The following is a 23,903-nucleotide window of genomic DNA, read 5'->3' as shown; positions in this document are numbered from 1 at the left end:
TAAACCTTATTCACCAGTCGTTTAAGCCATTAATTAATAATTGTTAGTCAGATATGTAAGATCAGAAGTTTAAATACCCTTACCTTCAGTGTGCACTGTAAGTTGTAGTCGAAATTCGACACATAATCTGCTCTTAACCTGATGCCGACTCTTTATGAAATCGGTTATTGAATTAACTGGGTTAGAAACGACCAATTGTAAGGAATGATTACATTCATCACCTTCAGGTCGTCATCACGAGAATCCGGAATATACAGTCAACCAAATAAGAAGTAATCAAGGAACCGTTTATAATCTATTATAAAGTTATTATTATTATTATTACTGTTATTATTATTATTATTATTAGTGACTTAAGATATCATGATTATTCCTATTATCGGTCTAAAATACAGATTATTATCTTGTATACCAGTGATTTATAGGCAACATCCGGTAGATAAAGCATGTACAACTACCAAGTGTAGTAGTTCACATCAAGCCCCTCTCTCCTTTTTCTAACGAGTCCAGAATAAAAAGAAAGTATATCTATGTTTTAAATAATTTCTCATAGTCCACTTAACTCAAATATCCACTGTTTTATTTATCTTTTATTTGTAGGTTTAATTTGAATAGTTTACTGTGAACTACTTGTTAACATGAAGCCAATTAATCTGGTCAAGCGAAAGTAAAACGTTTAAAATAAATACAAAGATACTTGTGTTAAAAGTTTAATTAACTTTGTAACTGCTTTGTGATAAAAATAAGTACAGTGAATTATTCGGCACAACCATAATATACTTTGAATGAAATCATTCAGAATTTCATAAGACGTATAACATTTAAAAGGGGATCCTCCATATAATATGGTTGATTCAAATACTATTAGTTCCAAGAATTATTATCATTCAGAACTGCAAAATAGGTTATACTTTTCAAGTGGTTCAAATCAGGATATGAAAATCCCTTATCCATGTACTTGTTGCAAGCGAAATTCCCCTTCTATATTTTCACCACGATGTATGAATGTTTGTGCAGACTGTGATACTCCAGCCATAAACTATAATCTCAATTTATCGACAACCAATCTTTCAGATAATAACCTCAACCCATTTTCTCAGTTTACTTCTTTATCAAAATCCAAAGATCCTTTCTCCAGTGTTTTGAACAATGAACAACACAATTATATAAATAATAATTCTCTTCGACCTAAAATCTCGTCTCCCATTAATTCTTCTCTAACCATTCTGAAATGTGATGAGTTCTCTACGTCTAAACTTAATTTGGGAAATTCTGTTGAGTTGCCTACAAATCAACTGGCTATATCAAACGAAGGTGATAGCATATGTGATGATATGGAGATAATTAATAACAAGGGCACTGAAGAAAATAATAATATTACGAGTTATCATCAAGTCATTCACACTGATAATCCATACCACATGAATCAGTCTAATCCGAATCTTCTTAAACTTTTGTCGAACTGTAATCAGTTAGTCAGAAACTCATCAGTTGAAATATTACCATCTTTGTATTCACCGCTACCTTCATTATCAACTGTTAATACGCTACATCCATTTAACAATCATGTTACAAGATTAGACTCTTTAATGCTAGATAATACTTCAAAATGTCTCAGTGAGAATTGTATAACCGAAAATATGGAAAAATATAATCAAACTAAGAATGAAGATAATATTGTTAACGAAAGGTCCGATGATTATATGGATAGCAAATCAACTTATCCGAATAAAAATTCCTTGTGGATGTTTAATAATTGCACCAACCCAAATAACACAGCAGGATTTGAAGAACCATTTGATGTCAGTCACACAATGCAAGAGGTTATCAAATCTTCTATTTGTAATTATCCTTCAAATATATACAATTCTTCATTGTCACTACCAATAGCCTTTCCATCCTCCCCTTCTGCTTCACTGACTCATAATTATGAATCATTACAGGTGGAAAAACCTGCCATAAACTTTGTAAATCATGCTCAGGTTACCACTAATCCTTGCATGATACAACATGACATGCAGCATTCAACTTCAACTAACTATTCATCATCGTGTTCTTCTTCATCATCATCATCATCATCGTCTGAGCATCAGCAACAACAGCAGTCACATCACTGTTTTCCTCAGACTGATATTGCTTCATACTTACCATCACAAATTAATTCGATAGAATGTAGTGATAAACATCAATATGGTTTAACAGATATGTCCTGTCCACGTCGTCAGGAACAACAGTATCGACAAAAAAAGTTGTTTATTCACTTTCCAACACCAACAGAAACCGTCAAATTGATGCCTAAACATTTGATGATGACTAATGCACAACAGCACCACCAACATCAAAGTCAACAGCAACTCACAGACGACCTTCTTGAAAGTGAATCGCACTCAGTAATCAATAAGCTTGGCATGGAATATACCTCTCAAGCAACCATAGACAAACAATCTGTGCTTCATGAAAGTAAGTTATGTTGTTTGTCAAGCATACTTACTCTTAACATGGTAAACTTTCCTGTTTGAGATAGACGTTTACTAGCCATTAATTAGACTACCTAAATACCTTGTTGAGTGGCTGGGTTATATCCTTGTTTCTTTATTTGTATGTGAATGTGGTTTAGTGGAAAACAGAGAATATTGAATATTTTCCTGTATATTTTTAGAACCATTCAGAAGTAAACAACTATAATTTGTCAGCTCAATGAAACTAACCATATTAAAACTAATTAAATGTCCAATGAAAGTCTCCTTCAGAAACTAGCCAAATTAAGTGTTATGATCCCAAAATAGTAAATATGATTAGTAATATCAAATATATGAATAAAAAATCATAGTGAATTGAACCAGGATTATAAATACCTTACAAAAGATACTCACCTCATTTGCATTTTTAAGAATACTATCTAAAGTCCTGGTTATAGTGAGGAATTTGTACAAAGACTATTAAATATATTTTGTGTATAAACTATAGCATTGAGTCTATAATTACGAATATACGTAACGGTGAACTGATAGTAAGATAGTGACTTGGTGGTTAGAGAAATCAAATTTTAACCATTAGGTTACAAGTTTAAATCCCACTTCGTTTAATTAGGTCTGGGTATCTGGGTATCATCGATAATCGTTACATAAAATCTGAGGTCTGAAATCTAGTATGTAAAGCTATTTTTCATCAATAAGTTTTATCAATGTATGAATCAGGTGAAAATTATTTGCAACTTATAATAAAGTTGACTACTATTTGGCTAGAACCATTAGATATAGCGTATCAGCAAAACAGGTTGGTACAACAACTTAGGGACTTCCATAAAAGTGCTCTGGCTCAATTGATCATATTTTTGTATGGCACAGAAAAGAAAATCACCAGAGGAAGAAAACATTAAAACAGATGAACAAGATATGGGTAGACGAAGAATATGGATAGATATGTGATGAGATGTCCAAACTTAGGGGAGGGTAAAAAAAATAGATTCTTTCAAGTCACTGGCTCATAACATCTTGAGAAATCAAAAATTTCCCAGAACAGTTGCCAGATGATCTTTTGATGTCGATATCTAAAATTCGTTTTCACCAACTCAACTGAGGTAATAAAACTTTTTAAACAAGGTACCAAACATACTCAATAACTCTACTTCTTGTTCATAGACTCGGCATTAGCGAAGACCGATTGTAAAGTATGAAACTATGTTTTCTAGGGATGAAAAGGTTGTTTAATGTCATCAAATTATCATTTGATACACTTTGAATATCTTGCATCTTGTCAGCTTTTTTACCTAACGATACAATGAGACTCTACTGGAGGAATTTTGGATAAGAGAATAATCACTAAAAAGCCGATCGTATATGGATTCCCTTGAGTCAATGTATTTAGAAAAAAATGGACTAAATTCAGATGTCCGTGGAAAACCGAGAATAACAATAAAATATGAAGAAAATGATCGAATTACACTAAACGACATGTATTTGAAGTCATATGATTGAGTTTTACTGAACTCACAGATAAAACGTTCTTCTAAATGTATCGAAGTAAGGAAGCAGTAAGGTGTTAAGTGGATTTGAAAAACAATGTTCTAGGAATTTCATGATTTTTTAAATTTCTATGACTAGAAACAAATCTTCGTGTTTTTGGAATTTTTTTATGACAGATGTTTTCATAATAAAGAGTATTCTCTCTATTATATAAATCAATAAAAACTATTTACTTCCTGTTTAATAAAAAGAACGTTGATTCTTGGAAGTGGATATTATCCAAACATTATACGTCGATTGAGTGACCGAGCAGTCTGAGGCTCTAGTTTTAGGCACCAGTCTGAAGGATCGTGAGTTCGAACCACATATCCATCAAATCTTTGTAAATCAATAGTTTAGATGTTAAGAATTCCAACTTTCAGGTACTAAATCTCAGGTTCGAATTTCGTTCGACCTACTTCTGTTAAGACAGTTGGGTAGTGTCATGAGCCCTCAGACTTATAGTTTGGCCCGAAACCAAGTACACAGTTCTGTACATGGTAAATGAGTTACTAATAATACAGACAACCGTCGTGGGACCTAAAATGTTACAAGCTTGTTTCGTTTCTTTCTGACAGTCCATACTATATTTTCTTTAGAGCTATGTTTCATGGGCAAGACCAAGGTACGTAAGCCCTACCATAATTTGAATTAGAACGAGATCCACATTTCTCACTGGTCTTGAGTTTAATAATTTAAAGGTTTCTTTTTTCATTTAAGTAATATCAGTTGCCTTAATTCAAAGTAAATTAGTAAACAGTGTCAAAATATTGAATTCGTTCACTATTTTGTATTTATCTAAAAAAGGATAATGACTATACCAAAGAAGAGACTGGAGGTCAGTATATTCGAGAGCATGTATCCATCCTTTATATCTCTCAAAAGTACACTTTCCGAAATATGTGCTGATGATGTCCAAAAAGGCTATACGGGTTAATCATCCAGCTCAGAGAATTCCAATATCTACAAAAGCAGTTTAAAACTCAGCAAGGATGGGTTGAGTATTCAGTTATGTTAAATGTTGGTTAATTGCCTAATTTTTAAAATCACTATTTGCCCAATATTCTTCATTATGTTGATTTATATCGGTGTTGAAAAGCCGTTTATCAATGTTTAAACACAATAAAATATATATCCATGATAAGCAGTAGTCAGTTACTATTACTCTATGGTATATATATACCAATGAAAGCAAGTTCACTGAGTTCAGCTATTAAAATCCGCATAATAACTGGTATTAGTGTACAAATTAGTCTCATCGTGTTGTCGAATGGGTGATTATTATTAATTTTTTCTCTCTTCATTCGAATACAGTGTTTTTCTAATCTGAATTGATAAAAGTAAATATTAATAGATAACGTTAAATGTATATGTATTCTATAATACCAAGATTATATATATGCCATTTAATGTTTTATCATATGTATAATATTGTTGTGTATGTAATCATAGATACTTGTAGTAAGGAGAGTAGATACAGTTAGTACTGATCCTGGTTATACTTTTCAACTTTGACAATACATCAAGTCGTCAGTGTATAAATGCATATATATGTCTATCTGAGGTTATCAAAACAAGTATTTTGTATAGTGGTGGAACTTATGCAGTTATTTACTTGAAATTGACCATAGTCGCATAAATGTATACTTTTTTGATCACTATTTACATGATTTTCTCTTTGTGTACTCTTTCTAGCATTCTTTATATTGTTGCTTAGTTCTGAGATGTTTTGTAATTAAAATCAGCTCCTTACTAAATAGAAATTTACGGGGTTGTTATCTACAACTCTGGGAACTTTAACAGTGTTTAGTACCAAAAACAAAGTAGTACTAAGTGAGATCATGAGCCTATCGATGTTAGACCACCGTTGAAACTCTCGAAGTATTGGACGGCCGTTTCGTTCTAGTATGAGGCTCCTAAACAGTGCGCATCTATGATTCCACACGCGTGAATCGAACCCACAACCTTCAGCTTGGAACTCCTCTAGTGCTCAGTATTTTTGAGAATAAAGTCGATCAATCTTAAGAAAATACAATGTTAAATTTACTTGTTTAATATCATATTACAAGATCCCTTTATTGTAATTTCCAATCAAATATGATTTGTTTAACTCAAAATCGTTGAGTATAGATCGATATTTATTCCATTCAATTTAAAACACTTTTCGAGCTAATTTACTAATTAGTTTCTAATAACTGTCCATGCTACCGTTAGTCCATATCTAGTGAAGATACACAACATTAAACTAATCGTCACTGTGCTTCGTTCATTTATCTCTTAATTAAATCCTAAACTATTAGACTGAAAACTAGATGAATTAATATTGAACAACACTAAATCACATACGTAAATGGATCCTAGAAGTTTAGTTGTAAGTTCATTTCTATTTTAATAGTTTCTATTATTGAAAAGTCAGGAAATAGACTTTTAGTTAGGCAAAGTAACCGACAATTACACTATGTTAAGGTTTTTGTTACATACTGACATGAATTATCCTACTGTTGAAAGTAAATAAACGGTTTACAATTTTCTCGCTTCATTATAATGATGTGTACTAAGCGCTTTGTGTTAATTTGTATATTTTCTACAGTATAATATGAATTTACATATCTATTAACGTCTATATCATCACATAATGAGTGGTTCACATGTATTATGCTTGGTAGTCGTTCTGCCAGCCCGTTTATTCAACTTTGGGAATAATTAGACTCAAAAGTTATTAAATGCTTTGTTCAAAGCATGATGAAATTTGTCTGGAGACTCCTGAAAATCTAAAATACTGTCTACAGAAAGTTAGAACATCACTGCAGAAATTATTTCACGCGTTCATATACCCACACAGTTAGAAAAATACAATGAATGATTTCTATGGTCATCTGATTTCATGATGATTGTCACAGTAAGGAAATAACATTCAATTAACTGATCCAGCACGAATCCTTAGAAATTTACATCTGTGACTATGCATCCGTTGACTGAGGTGAATTCAATTTTTATAACTGAAAACAATCACAAACCATACACCTTTGACTTTTGCCGATCACCTTTAACTATCTGAAATTTTGAGTTCATATCCAGAATGTTAGCTACATCGGCATTCTTGAGTGACGCCTAATGATTATCTTTAAAGAGAGAGTATGATAGTAATTCTAATATAGCTAGCTGAATATTGAATAAGTCAACAACAAAAATACCGCTGATTCTGAATCTGAACGGAATGCAATTGATTTTCGCGGTCAAGCTAGAATATAAAAAAGATGAGCGGATAGTAACCAACAAGTAGAGTACCAAATATGTGCTAGTGTGCCCTTGTGTTATTTTATAAATATCAGAGCTTACACAGATTGACACAACCATCTACGCCTAATAAGAGATATTTCAGATTGTAATTATTGAGATTTTGGGGTCTATTATTTAGGAAAGTTTCGAAAGGACAAGGATTATTTTACTAGCGCCCCTATTCGCTATCTTTTTAATGTGAATACCTGTTATTCAATGATGTATTTGTTTGTTGTGTACATATACTTAGAAGCATGTAGCTATGTATTTTATTTATCAAAGTTAAGGCCTGTTTATCGTTTTATAGGCGTATAGACATAACTCACAGAAAGATTGTTTATTTATCAGAATGATTATATTAATGTTTCAAGGTATTCACACTCAACTCCACCCCTCATTGAAACAGAGAGAAAAAACATGGAGAGAATAAAAGAATGAGTAAATAAATGTCACGTGATTAATCTAGCTTAGCAATAGCATACACAAATTCTGACAAAAAAACTACGATGCAAACAAATACGCTCATATAATTTATACAGGAGCAGTAACTTCCGCGTCCATATATGTAGGCACGCTTCTTGAGAAGTGATGTTTCTCAAAAGAATACTTAGATAAGAAAGATGTAGAAACACCTACCTTTCCCCTTCGCTCACATTCTCGCTTGCTTTCTGGTTATTCATCTCCTACTTCTTTTCCATCGAAGAAAATTCATTCGATTGAGATGATGAGCGTATATGATGGCAATAGGAGAAAATAACAGGTTAACGACGTTGCAGATGTAAACGAATGAGTAGCCGTATTATCTATATAGTTTCCTCTTCGACCTAGTTCCACCATGTTCATATAGTAGTTGTGAAACTAATGTCCAGCGAATTCCACTATGAAATAGTGTGTTTGCATGCATACGTATATGATGTATTATAGTTTGTAAAATTGATTGTTCATTGGTGGAGATTAAAGTTTGAAATGAAATAGTCTAGGAAGTTTAAAAAAGCCTTAGTATAGACATGTTTATTTTAATAGAATTGGTTTTAAAAGTAATGCTTTCCATTTAGTGTAATCAAATTATTCTCATATAGTTCTTTTTTCTTTGTTTTTGAATGGTATGTGCTCCTCAGTTGCTTTTTCTAATATCTGTTTTCCCAAGATAAACGAGTTTAAAATAACACTTAATCTAACTGATATCATACGGTGAAATACTTCAATCAGAATACTCAGTTTACACTAGTTTCAATGAATAGTTGGCCCTTCAAAGAAAACATTAAGTGATAAACTGACCAACAAATTAAATTCTGTTTCACAGACTATACTAATTAAATACAGTTCCTATTTGTAGCTCAAACAACTTGATCTATCTAGCATTTTCTCCAGTTTCAAATGTTTAAAATACATACTGTAGCTTTGTTTCGACCGTAACATCAGTATAAGTATAAAAGTAAGATTTTCATATTTTCTATTAGCTTTTCCGAAGGTGGTATTGGTCACTTGGATTCGGTTGCAACTTCGAATATTTTTTCATAGTATCAACCATACAAGAAATATCAACATTAATTGGAAGTTTTCATTGGAATTATTAGTTATATAAACTTCATCTGACTCAGATAAAATTGATCTTTTAGTAATGATCATCAAGGTGATTCTGTAAATACAAACTTATTTTTCCGATGTGTGAGAAAACATTGAACCTTCCTTCAAAAAATGATTGTATTGTAAGATCTTACCAAGTTTGTAATTAGTAATTTCTGTTTACACGCATTTTCGTAATGAAATCTTCACGGAAAACTTTAGATTAAAACAGAACAGTTGTTTGGAGTTTGCCCGTTTTCAACAACTATATGGCTGATCTCAGTGTGTAATAAAGAGGAATCAACCATAAACCGAAAGTCCCTACATAGACGATTGGTTACATTCTCTGAACGTCGATATCTGATTATTGCATCAGAAACATTAATCGTGAAATTGTGCATTAAAATTAAACTACTTCCTACCAGGTACTAAAGTCACATGCAATGATCTATCAGCTCACTTGATAGCTTCAATGTTTGACAATGAAATATTCTACAAATAATCTACTTTTAATATATAGTAACGTATCACCTCATATTTACCATTGCCCACAATTCAAATACTGTCTCTATGACACTATGATATGAGTAGATGCTATCCAACAGCAATCTAAAATAGTTTTTCCAAAAACTCATATTGTCATGAAAAAAACAAAACAAATACTATATAAGAATTTGCTCTTTTCAAACTGTCAAACAACTTCGGAATATCACTTTGCTGTAATTCATTTGGCTGGATCTAGTTAGTGTGAAATATACAGCTTTCCAAAATAGATCTCCGTCAGTACACTTCTAATAAACTGATTATAGCTGAATATATTTTTAGCTTTTAAAATATAATAAAAATTTATCACTGTTACCTATTCTAACTTATTTTGAATAATCGAAGTTACATTGAAACACAAATCTACACTGAACATCATCTGATATCCTGAGCAATTGACAGATCCGTTTGGAATTTCACACTCTAGAAATATACAAATACATATTGCGTACGTTTTTGTGCATGACCCCACTTGTAGCAAATAAAATAACTTACCACTTGTTCTTTTCATAAAAAAAATAACTTTTGCATGATATCTACTACTTATAAACCATAAGTAGTTTCTTTGTTGTCTCTAGTGTAATAATAAAAAGTAGCCTCATAAATAGTCATTGACTTCGTCAGTATTAGTATTCTGACTGGTAGGAAGGACTTTATTTAACAAGACATTTTTTTGTTATTCTAATGTTTTTTATATTTTCGAGTGAATTAAGTTCTGAAATAGCGATTATTTGCTTGCTTTAATAAACATATAGCATATGTTGTTGTCCCACTATAAACGAAGTTTTATACAGTCTCAGTTTTCCACTGTACGTATTCATTTATGTTGTGTGTTTGTATCTAAATATAGGGATATGTCAGCATGTACTCACTACAAAGTGGGGTGGTAAGATTTAACATATATTTTCAGCATCAGAAGAGTACGGAATGAGAGAATCCATAATTACTCATTTATCGCTATTATTATGTTCCTTCAGTTTTTTCATACTTCATTCGTCTCCACCCTCGTTAATAAACCATATCATAACTAATAATCAAATAAGAGCAAAATTTGTACCTTAGGTCATAACAACAACAATTTTACCACCACCACCACCACTCTAATCATCACCGCCTACTTCACCAAATACATGAAGTTCATTTTTCTGTTTACTTACTCGTACTGATAAGCCGAGCAAACACGACAATGACAGCGGTCACAAATCTCAACCATGTCGATGCAGATATATATATATATATATATATATATATATATACGTATATTTTCCTGTATTTTTCAGCGAGTTCTCTCACTTTGTCTTTCTATTTGTCGTTTACTTACTCCACCACCGTATTTTATCCCTTTTTATATGAATAAATTAAAGTGAGGTAGGGTAGCTGGTGAGTACGTTGATTGGTAAGTTAGTTAGGTAAGTAGACACTGAAATCGTAAGGAAAACATTTAACCGAAATAACAATCAGGTGGACAGATGAACGATGTATTCTCTATAGGAAAATATGTTTTTAATAGTTCGATCTAAAAAGCAAGCATATTCATGCTTATGTTTTGTTTTCGATTTACAAAACAAGTTTTTAAATTGTTATTACTATTGCTGCAACAACCTGCGTTACTCACTATACTTGTATGTTTATTTTCATAATGTATGAGTACATAAAATCTGTATATATACCATGTGGGTGTGTCTGTTATGTGCGGAACATGGACGGTTGCTTGCTGAAATTTACTGAGTTAGAATTTATGAAACTAATATTAGAAAGCATTATTTACAAAACTATCATATACTGTGTCTAATATTTGTGACAGAAATAATGCTTTGGAAATAACTTACTACAATAGCCGTTTCGTGTTGCAATTTTTCGAGGATTAGACTACTTTGAACGTAACTAATGAAATTAACGGAATGATTAGTGAAATGAAGAGATCCCTTTAAAAAAATATCCAAACGAACAAAAGACAATCTGTAATATGGGAGATAGATTGGACTGGTTGACCTAGAAAAATAACTCCTAGCTCAACAAATATTTGTTTACGCTCTCATCACGAGAGCTTATTGAGTAACACTGAGGTTGATCAAATCAAAATATTCCAATACACCCCAGTATTTATTTAGATAATATTAGTCTAAGAGAATGACCGTAAATTGTGTTTATCTTGATAGTATTTAACAAGGAAATATAGTTTTGTCTAAATTTTAACTGAAAATGAAACGAAAACGTTTCATGAAACCATTAAGTATGAACATACTTATTCACTATCAGCATTTCTGAAGACATTACTCCAAGAAAATATTAATTTTTGGCAAATAGGGAACATTTTGAAACTAAAAATCCTTTTTGGAAAAAAGATTTCATGAATCTCAGTTAATAAGGAAGGTAGGATTCCACTTTCATTATTGCTGAGAATCTATGTGTCAATACATCACTGTACTCTCTTTATAACATGTTTCTATTTGTAATATTTATCATAATACTACCGTTCACTAGTTTTACATGTGAGAGAGGCTTCTTTTTAACTATAAGACAAAACGTTTTATTTTAACCAAGTGAAATGAGATAAACATTCATATATGTATTGTTAAGGAAAGTTCTAAATCATTGAAAAAGGGTTTATGAGAATATCGCTTTGGTGAATCTAGTTAGGTAATCAAATGGGAAAATACGATTACAATTCTACAATGAAGTTTACTAAACGTTAGGTAATTGAACTTTTTTTTTTCGTTGAAAAATCCAAATAAAACTTCCAACATTTTTTCATATCAAGGTGTATCAATCGATATTGTTTCTCTTAAAATATGTTTTTCTCTGATAAAAACAACTAACAATCAAATTTCAACTGCTATTATTGTTTCCCACCAAAAAATTTTTTTTTAAAAAATGTTCACAAGCTCCTCAGTGTGTACAATGTGGAAAATTTAATATTGAAAATCAACAATGGGTTTTCGACAGAATTACTGAACTTTATTTATGCAATGAATGTAATCAACAAGTCAACAATGACAATAATAGAATTAAGTCAACAAGAAAAATGAAACATCTACCAAGTATAAATGTACCAGCTGATAAAGCTAAGCCATTCTTTGATCCATTACTGAATTATGGTACACGGAATAGAAATCGATCAGGTTTAGATCAAGATAATGGGAGTTTGTCTCTTCTTATATGGAATGATGTCAAATCTTACTCTAAAGATCCTTCATTTATATTCAATCCTACGGACAATTTTAATGAGATAGGTAAGTTGTTAATTTCTCTTTTAGTAATTTTCAAACTTTTTGGTGGTATGTTGTTGATTTTGCGTAATGTGAATAAATATTTAATATTAAGGTTTTTGCAATATGAAATGAATATCTGTACGGATGTTCACTGAAGAGGTTTCTGAACCAAAGAACATTGACAATGATAACTGTCAGCGACAAAAATACTGTAGAAACTATTGATAAAAAGAAATACTCGAACACTTTCTTCAGGTCATAATTTGTGTTAAGCTATTTGATATCAAGCATACCGAGTGAAGTATTTGCAATTGTAAAAGATGTGATTTCATTCCTAGAGAATTCGACAACAAATAAGTATGACTCACCGGTCGGTGAATAACTTACACATTTTTGTTAGGAGGATTGCTTCACATCTTTTGTTAAAGACTGAAGGGGACATTTATGAGTTTCTTGTTGGTCTAAAAGGTCACATTTAAATATTGGACTCTGTTAATTAACACTTGACCTACATGTAAAATTGTGATTTGTTTGTTTATTATGTTTTTACGTTCTTCATCAGATAAACACTTGCAAATACAATCACCTCAAGAGATTTCAAACTATTTTACATGGTCACAATATACAACGAACGTGATGAAGGATGCGGCTGTTACTAGGGTACCAATCGATTCAATACATAGTGAAGAAAACATCTCAAAGTCATCTAATTCAGTAAGCTCTGGATTTGTCCTTAAGATTTTTAGCGTTATTGTTGAATAACTATGTTACATCATCGAGGAGATAATACAAATAATCATGCTACTTTATTGTGAGAAACAGATTTTTTTCAACATTAATCATTGAATTATGTTAAAGACCTCATTCTCTTTCATCAGGACCATGTGATATGAGAGTATGACACATGTAATTGCGTATTATTAAGCTTTTAATACTACGTAGAAGTAGTACATGGTGTAAGTTGTTAGTTTGCGGCAAATCATAACTATACTACTTTGCATAGTTCACAGAAGACATCACGAACTTTCCCTATTCTAGCAATTAACTAATAGTTGAGTAGGGTATCAGAAAAAAACATACTGGAAAGCATAAGTATATTTCAAGAAATGAAATGACTGTAGTAAAAGTCTCTAGTTTTTACCTTCAAGGTGAATCAATTATAGAACATAGAAAATTAATCCTATTATTTATCAAATAATGGATCCACGCTCTTAGAATGGAACACAATCGGATAATAAAATCAGTTACGTTAATCTCTAGAGTCAGATAACACGAGAATCTGTTGAAAAAAGGTGCTTGCTGTTCAGTATGACTTTTTATGATATTTCACACTTAAATTATGGTCATATCAGTTGTCTCCAATATATAGCTTGGTATACTGTAATTATTAGTTCAAAGATAACTCAATAACTGTTCATTACTAATCCTTTTTGACGTGACTTTGACTATATTCAACACCAGTTTTCATTCTTTAGTTAACACCAGAATGTTTAATTTAAAACTTTGTTTATTCGAATGAGTTTTGAAGTATCCCATATCTCATCTTTCATCTCAAGTTCGCAGTTTATATAATATACCCTTGTGGGCCAGGGTAATTTTACATTGGTTTTCAGGAGAACCAGACACCGTACAGGCTTTAACGCTACATTCTGAATAGTACAGCTCAATCCTGTGGCGCAACCACACAGCTACCAAGCACCCTGGTGGACCATTCATCTCAAATTATTGGTTAATTCCCACTGAAGAGAAATATACTGAGATATTTTTTCATTAATCTATTATGACAGTTACAACCACTGTTTACTAATACTTTACATGATCTATCAACTCTTTCTTCCTTTTTTATCATCACCAGTTAAATATTCCAAACTCTACACGTCGTTCAGGACAATTTTGTACCAATTGTAATACTTCAGCAACTACCCTATGGCGTCGTAATACGGAAGGAGAACCAGTTTGTAATGCATGTGGATTATATTATAAACTGCACAAGGTTAGATAACAAAAACGTTCGTAATTGCTTTAACCCACTTGAAAACAAAATAAGACTTAAGAATCCTGTTACTGTATCATTGTGTGGACATTGGTTTCTCCACACCTGATGGAACAGAGTCATGTATTTTCGATATGCCTTATAAAATATGTCTGGGAATTTATCCGCTAGAAAAATATATATTCTGTCCGATGAATTTGTAAACTAAACTATTTAGTTTCTTGATGAAACTTCAGGACAACTCTTAATAGATTTATCAGATGTTTAGGATTGTTTTTGAAGATAAAGAATTGAGGAAAACAGCTCGTTTTTGGTAGGTCTAGACTTTAAGTAAAGCTCACGAAGACTTTAAGGAGAATTCAAGGCAAACCTGATCATTAGCTGTGTTATTTAAAACATAGAATGTTGAGGTCTAAAATATTTTCTGATATCCGATTTATTGTTCGAATGGTTCTTCATGTACCGAACTCAGGAAAGTTGTCTTGGCTTACAACTCTAACAAAGCATTCATGTTGAGAAAATGTTATATAAAAATGACGAAACGGCCAGGTAGCTGAAAAAGCTGACTTCCGAAAACTTTTTAGGATGTTTCAAATAGTAAAAGGGAGATGAAACGACTATACTTTCACAAATCGAAGTACTTCGAAAGAAACGAGATTGATGTCCTCTAAATTTTGTAAGATGATGTTTGTATGATCGTAGTTCACTCATTTATTGGGAACCCTGTGTACTACTTCAAAAGTGTAAATTATGTTCGGTAATAAAGATAGAGCTGGTTTTGTCTATCGGCCACATGAATGATTACCTTTTATCTATTCAACCAAGCCAAACTAAAGAATATCAAAATATTGTAAATACTCCATCGATTTGATAAATTTATCAAAATTACTGAAATAACCTAACCAATAATTTTTTGATTAAACCAAATGCAAAATCTCAGCCGAAAAAATAACCGATGATAGATCTACCATTCAAATGACCAAACGTATTATGAAGGGACTAAAGAAGAGTCATTTTTATTAAGTCTTGAGCAAAAGTGACAAATCAATTACCATATAATAAACGATTAAACGAAAATGGGTATAAAAATCATAAGGAAGCCAATAAAATTTCATCTCTACTGGTAGCAAAACAGACCTGGCATAAATTTCTCTTCATAAATACAAAACTAAAATAAATTTTTGAATGAATGAATTCTTTGGATGACTTATGACTTATTAAGCTGATATAGCGCATTACTTCACAGCTAACACACTGAAACATATAAAATCAGGTGATTCAGCAACAAGGTTATTTTTTAAAAGAATTCCTCTGCTTTTAATGAATAAAAATGTGTTAGGTAACTTAGAGTTTTCTAATGATTCATATTTTACTCGTATACTTTGTTTGGATACGCCACCTGGTTTTGGTTGCATTTTCAAGTTACTGAATATTAAAATAGTAGTTAAAGTATATGCAGAAAAATTCTACCAAATCGTTTGTTTAAATGTTAACTACTGGAAAAATATTTTATCGACTGAAGGAATGTAAAATCTTCTTCTATGTGTCGATATGAAGATATAAGTCCTAATCAATAAGAAAGAGTCTTCACAGTCACTGATAAAACACACAGAAAATGATTTAGGTTGACAGGATGCGCATAGAAAGATTTAAACATAGTGAATGTGATTAAAGGTATCGCAATCCTATGTTATCGTTGTTATCACGTTGTCTCCGAAAATACTGTAAATGTGACTTAGTTACTTCTGAATAGTACGTTAAGCCCACAGTTAAGACACGGTCCAATATTCTTTTATAATGCTCCAAGTTAATAAAAATAAAACAGAGTTAATTTATCGGATTATCAATATTTCTGTATCTTAGTGATGTTGAATTTATCACTAAAGATGTGTTCTAGAATAGACCACTCAATTTAATCAACACAAAACCACCAAAAACATCTAAATGAACTGCACAATTTGTTCCATTAATAATCAGCCTGATATTCTAGCATAACATGAGTCAAGAATTTCCAGTTTTCTAGTATTAATTCAGCTTTGAAATTCACTATGGCAAATATATATATGTATATAAATTAAACAGTTGACTTCATTAAAACATGGTGTTAAAGAAATTTAAATAGGAAGTACCTTTAACCATAAATGTTATATTTGGATTTACTATTCAGCTCAATAAATGTGGTCATTTGTTCAGAAGAATACTTGTGGTCTGTGATTAATAATTTCCTGGAATATTTTTTTTTACGATCTCAGATAAACCGTCCAATATCTATGAAGAAAGAAGGGATTCAAACTCGCAAGAGAAAACCAAAAATGAACACACTAAAATCTAATCAGTTATATGTACCGAATCTCTCTCGAGGTTCTGGAAAACCTATGAACAAATTAGTGACGCGTATGGATGGTTCTAAACAGGCGAGTTTTTTATTGATAATAGATATCAGTACGATATTATATACCGAACTGTATATAACAAGAGCTGTTGTAATTACAAACCAGACAGGTGGTTGAATTCATTTAGGAGGGAACCCTAGGCCTAGGTTTTATTCTAGTTGTCCCTCACTGGCAAGGTATATCTTAAATCTTAATTGTATTGTAACTCGACTAGTCATTATTAACGAATTTGACTATGATCATGGGTCATAGGCGTTCTTAGCCTATGTGGAGTATGATTTTCTTAGCCGATGGGATAGACTTTTTCCAATAAAATCAAAATGCCTAAACGACGCCGACACAGAAGTAAACGTGATTGTATACCATTTAACATATAACCAACTGTAAGTCCTGGCTCTCAAACTTTATAGCCACGTCAATTTAGTCAAGAAATAACACGAGATCTTTCTGTGGTACCTCTAGGGGAACGGTAATCATTCTGATCTTCTTTGTCGTCCAGTTTACAATCTTAATCCATCTCAGACAAATACTATATTGTGGTTGTACATTGAAACCCACGAAGACTTTCATTGATAATAAGTGTAAGTCCATAAACTGACAGTTTGGTGATGTTATTCTCATTGAATCAATATCAGTGCTGTCTTATGCTCGGTATGAATGAAACAGAGGATTTCCGGTGTCATGTCAGTGCCGTAAATAGCGAACGAAAATTATGTAAGCTAGTACCTGCAATAGAAGACCCATTTGACGCACTGATACCTATCTGTACACTGCTACCTCTGATGTCAGTGAATATAAGAACAAAACTATTGAGTATTTTGGACAAAGATCTATGACTGATTCTGAACACCATGACGAATAAGTATCAGCGACTAGTTAGCCTATAGGATAACGTTGGGAGTCCTCAAAAGATAGGTCAGAATGTTTTAGAACTTCATGCTATCTATCAGACTTCGAAAGGCGCTGTATGATATGACTTTACTCCAACAAAGAGTCTCTTCATGGACGATATTAAGTTCCCAACAAAAAGAAAATAATCACAAATAAACTTATAGCTATTAAAATTGCTTCCTAGACAATAAGTACATACTAAATCAAGACCACATACAACGATCCTTGTAACGAGAGTGTATTGATTTAAGAGATAAGTGAGCCAAATCAATACTTCTACCGCATATTTCATTGATAATATAGATTTCCCAATATAACTCATGTACTATTCATTTGAGCCTATTAAGTAATGGGTACAGATTGTGTTAGTCTATAGACAATACATGACCCGAATTATTGGGAAACTACCAATCTATGGCTACTACAATGAAATATCGTGTTCAAATGAGCCCAGGTAATGGATTAATGATGACTTAAAAGCATTTTTATGTTTTTACTTTTCAATATATAAATTAGTTTTATATATCATTAGTTGCAATTTCAAGATAACTTCAGCTTTTATTAAAATTCATCAATAATGAGATTTTCTTAAGTGGCAGATTTACGACATCAATGATGAATTACCCCCTATTAGGTGATTTAGCTGCACATTGTTTGATAATAAGGTTATAATACAAAAAACATTACTGTGAAAAAAGTTCTGTGAGATAAGATAATGTTTATACCAATCCCGATGTTTAATAGTCACCTATTTGAAATCATTTTTTCTTCCGTATAGCTTTCTAACCAATCTCCATATAAAACCCGACATCATCACATTCCTTACAAAGGAACAGAGGTTGAAAGTCACCATTCTATTCCACCTAGATTTGTAGCTTTCCCAAATTTGTTTTATGATGAACAAAGCATGAAAAAACAAAATCTGGATGAAAACAAATCGAATGCATTGGATTCGTTATTTCATTCTCATTCATTAAATGAAGTTCATCCAATGCATACTACAACACGTACTCCCCAATTTCCTCCACCGGTTTCACTATCTCATCATCACCGAGTGAATATAGACGAACCCAACAGTTCAGTTAGCGATATTCATTACAATCAATATGGTGACCAAGTTGAGAACACTGCGATGATGATCAATCGGTTACCGATAATGAATAAAGTAACAGGAGAGAATTGTATAAATTCATTATTAATCTGGTCTAACACGTCGAGAACAAACGATGATTCGATGAATACTGTATTATTAACCAACTTTATAGAGTTAGACCGTAATCATAATCAGACTATCACTGAAGACGATAATGAGAATAGTAATAACAATAATAATGAGAATAGTGATAAACACTCCAATATCCCGATTGATTTTTCAAATACAGTTGTCGACTTTATAAATTTTCAATATCAAGAAATCCATGAAAAATCCGAAACTCCAAATTTACTACATCCAAACTTTGAACAGAAAACTATGGTGACTGACGATGTAGTGAGTAATGAGAAGTCAACAATCTATCATACTGCAAGTTTACAACTGAAATAAGTTTTTTCTAGTCGTGATTATTTTTCATAGTGCCATTATTTAAAACAGCTGTAAATACGGTAACAGTTATAAACAAGCTGAATTTACGTGTTTTTTTTTCAATGTAATAATATGTCTATGTATTTTACTTAGTTCCTAGCAGACCTTCTAAAGGTATGTGTAGTATACTATTCTCTCCTAACTTTCAGTGACCCACTGTTAGTGTCGAAATGATTGCACAATAGTCAACAATTTCACTTACAAGACAGTGGACAGTATTTAAATATTTCTGGTCAACTGATGACAGTAATGATAATTGTGGTGATTACTTAACACTTGAGTGCAAGAGATAGTATGATCATTAAACTCTTAATATGCATTACAAGGAATGCTATTATGAGCTAATAAATGCATATATGCGTTTATTTTACTGTATAATTTTATCAAAATGTACACAGATGATCATTGGCTACGAAAGAAAATGTAACCAATGAAATATTAATTGACATTCTACACTATCTACAATGAAAACTATCATTTTTTTTTCTAAGACGTGTTCTGAAATGTACTCATAATATTGATGATTCTCATTGGAATCATCAACCAATCTAAGTTAGACAACCATTGAAAATTTGGAAGCACTGCATGACCGTCTTACCCAAGTGTAAGACTCCTTGGCAGTGCATATACACGACTCCGTACTTAGGAATCGAATTCAGGACATTCGGTCTCGTGTGAGGACGCTTAACCTTACCAACAACTAAATAATCATCGTTTTGTGTAAACTCATAAGTAATCTGAAGAATACTAAATCTCTTGATGATTTTACTGAACCTCATTCTACGAGTTATGCATACATGTACTTTTCAAAAAGAGCATAAAAATATCAAGTTCAGTATCCGATGTACTAATCCATTATAAAAAAAATTTCAAATGGTTATTTCTTTTCAAAAGTTTCTAAAATCCTTCAAGAACTGTTATGGCTTTAAGTTGCGGTCGATTTTTACCCTGTGCTAATTGTTGTTTCCTTGACTGGAAAATTAGAGAGCAGCGTACTTATCGATCGATTACAGTGACACGTAAACACGAACGGACGGCCTAGAGTCTCGATTGGTCTCGCTTCCCTGTCTAGCCCAGTTAGTTGAGTCCAGAACACAAGTCACAACCTCGGAGATATGAATCATTATATTTCAAACATACTTTGTTTATATACCAATCAAGCATAACACATCGTACCATAAAATAGAAAACAACATTTTGTACAATATTCAACAAGTGAACAGATATCGACCAATAGGAAATGTCCATTTAAAGTCCAAGGACACCATTGGACTTAACATGATAATTATTGGTCTATTCCTCCGCATCCACAACACCTCCCCTTTTTTTTGAAGATCCGGAGTTGATATCCGGATTTTGAAATTTTCTGGGTTCATCCTCCCCCACGAAATAATGTTGGGTCCTCATACCCCCAAGTCAAAATTAATTTGAATTTATTTAACACATAATTGTCAGATTGAACAGAGAAGTCACTGAAAATGATTAAATAGTGGGGAACAATGTCGCTTGATATGAGGTCATCAACGTTTGATTCTTCTGGAACATTATCATGGGATTTGTTGAAAATCTCATTTGTAAACAGTTGATCACTGAGATAATCAACATCTATCAAAATTGTATTAGATTTCTGATCATCATTTGATGCATCTAACACATTTTCTGGTACAAGAGGATCTAGATAATAAGATTCGTCCGAATCTCCTGTTGTTGAATAATGAGGACCATTTGAAACAGCTGGATTCAGTGTACTGCACGATTTGTTCCCTGTTCCGTTGTGGGCGGGTACTGCAATTAATTTATGAGCATTTAATGAGAGATCTTCCTGTGAGCTGGGTACATCACTGTCTGTACACGTTTCAGGAACAGTGGGATTTGAACCCACGACAGGGAATGTTTCGGAATTTGACATTTCTGGACAACTGGGCGGATCATGATTAACTGTCTCGTTTACATCACTGGTCGTCCGGGATTCACAGAGGCTTTTATAAACTTAGCTCTATGATGCATTCGTACAACCGTAGATGCCTGAATCTTGACCTTGCATCAGTAAACTCAATTGAAACTCACCAATGTTCAACTAGTCATATAAACTGTAACATATAAATTAAGATCCGAGATTTATTATTTTCTCCAGTGTGACATACCTGCATACATATATCGTGGTAGGTAACATATTCCTCATTTGTCTTCCAAAACTTTTTGGATGAAGCTTACCTGTTTTTACCTTAATCACGTTTGGTAAAACCATATCATGTTCCTCTTACACTTTCACTCCTAAAATCTGTCATAGAAACACAACGTTTTCTGTGTGAAAATTTACTGAATAATATAGTTTTCATAGCTGAAATGAGAAGGGGATTCATGATTGCCATATATAAGTATCATCCAGAATCCAACTAACTGTCTATAGTCTTTAATTATAATATACTTTACCATGTGACATAGTTCTTCACTATGATATTGTTGAAAAATGTAATATGAACATTTTCAAATGGTTTTATGCCTAACACCCTTAAAACGACAAATTTGAAAACCAGTGGTTATCTTTTTAGTGGCTTTCAGATTTACTTTTTGTCAAGGTCATCAAAAGTGCAGAAATATTAGTTAAATACCGCTCTCAATTCAATCGTACATGTATTAGATTAGCTGTAATGAAACTGTTCATTAGACTGAGGAGACAAGAGTTCCAGAATCTCAGTAATAAAGATCATTTCAACTACCCATTGAGTTGCCCATATTTATTGTATATAGATACAGAAAATGAATTTCAGATGGGTAGCTGAAGATATTTGAGACAGGTACAGAATATCCACTTATAGTTTCGAATAACAGTAATGACTTATTTTAAGTTGGACTGTTGTGTTTATAAATTTTCAAAAAAACTGCTCAATGTTCTTATATGTATGAAAATTCGATAGGCTTAGTGAATTAACGGGTATGCACTAATAATCGAAGAATCCTTACACGCCTTACACACATATATATAGCAAGATTCAAATTTTCTGTTTACTAGGCAACAAGAAAACTGAATTCATCATTATGATCCTCCAATCATAATCGAACTAATGCAAAAAAAGAAACCATGGATTCGGAAACTAATGTTCTAAATTTTTGGTCATCTGCCTATCAGTCACAAGTTAAAAGTTCTTTTTCCATTTTTATCGTAACACTAAAATCTTACTAAACTGCTTCGTAATTTGCTCTTGTATGAAGTTATATGAATTCGAAATTTCTTCCTTTTGACCAGTTCATAAACAAAAATAATCCATAGGTGAATGCTTAGAATGTTCTAGTTTAATTCCTACTGTTATTTATCAGACCATAAATAAGAATTTTCGTTATGTTTGTTTTAAATCGAATTGAATAGCGAATAACACTACTATTAATAAGGACAGTTCAAACTATTGCGCAATGTTTGCAGTATATATGAACTTATTTTACATTTCCACTCTAGTAACACACTTAGCTGATAATACGCCGACATGGATTCCAGATAAATCGATCAGGATAATAATGATCTAAACAATGGATTGTGACGATATGGTTTCCAAAGTTTTATACCATTTGATAATGAATATTTTCCCAAAGGTCAACAGTTACGCTTAACAGGTTTCCAATAGAAAAAAATTATAGAACCGCAGCCAGGTCGTGAAAAATCACTTATCCATAAAGAAACAGCTTCTCGGTGGTATTTAGACACTACTTATAGGCATTCTAACTATGAGTTAGAACAAAGACAAAATTCATGGAGTACTATTTTCAGTCCTAGTCAACAACAGTGAGTGCATTACACATTTATCAGTACGATGAAGCGAACAACTTACAGTAAAATATAACCGTCTACTCAATGAATAAAATAGAACTGAATTAAATATAAGCTTAAGAAATTTAGTTGTGTTCACATAATATCAGTAGCATTTTTGATAGACAACATTTAAATGGTGTTTTTATGTAGTCCTGTTGTGGGTTGAATACCAACTCTTTCCCATCAATATTCAACGAATCCATTTCAATTTTTATGTCGTTGAAGTTGTATCCTCATCTGTTCTTACTTGAGATTTCTTTTTAAAGAAAACCCTATAAGTATCGAAACTATATTTTGTGTAGTCATAGAATTAAAAATAACAACTTTCCATAAATTATAGTGATATCTTACGGGAGCTTTCAGCGATCTAAGTCTATAAGGGAAGTTATCACCATAATGGATACTGAAAAATTAATCAAATAATAAGGGGAAAAGTGATTAATTGATTGTTCCTTAAGAACACTCTTTTGTTTCTTCACTCTTGAAAAAAGTCACTTCTTTGAAATTATAAATCTAACATTATTTTCTTTTCAAAACAGAACTCAATAACTCAAGAACAATCAGTAAATTTGATGAATCCACTAGAACCAAATTTTCCATCACCATCAAACTTCAGCCATTCTTCAGAAATATAA

The 23,903-nt window shown here is 32.1% G+C and overlaps 2 protein-coding genes across 2 annotated transcripts; one reads left to right on the top strand and one right to left on the bottom strand.

Moving 5' to 3' along the window:
• Positions 1-622: 622 nt before the first annotated feature.
• On the top strand, positions 623-23,903 carry MS3_00003520 (uncharacterized protein; the record flags this gene model as incomplete). The annotated part of the gene is made up of 7 exons (XM_012938287.2): positions 623-2,460; positions 12,278-12,625; positions 13,167-13,318; positions 14,460-14,597; positions 16,850-17,080; positions 18,660-19,370; positions 23,808-23,903. The coding sequence occupies exons 1-7, from the start codon at positions 846-848 to the stop codon at positions 23,901-23,903; spliced, it is 3,291 nt and encodes a 1,096-aa protein (XP_012793741.1). The 5' UTR covers positions 623-845.
• Positions 20,313-22,587, bottom strand: MS3_00003521 (uncharacterized protein). Its single transcript, XM_051211345.1, has 3 exons — positions 21,784-22,587; positions 21,608-21,737; positions 20,313-21,553 (listed from the first exon to the last, which is right to left on the bottom strand). The coding sequence occupies exon 3, from the start codon at positions 21,370-21,372 to the stop codon at positions 20,836-20,838; it is 537 nt and encodes a 178-aa protein (XP_051071392.1). The 5' UTR covers positions 21,373-21,553; positions 21,608-21,737; positions 21,784-22,587; the 3' UTR covers positions 20,313-20,835.

Source organism: Schistosoma haematobium, chromosome ZW, assembly GCF_000699445.3.
Source record: "Schistosoma haematobium chromosome ZW, whole genome shotgun sequence".
In the NCBI taxonomy this organism is placed as follows: domain Eukaryota; kingdom Metazoa; phylum Platyhelminthes; class Trematoda; order Strigeidida; family Schistosomatidae; genus Schistosoma; species Schistosoma haematobium.
This window is presented reverse-complemented; position numbering and strand designations above follow the sequence as displayed.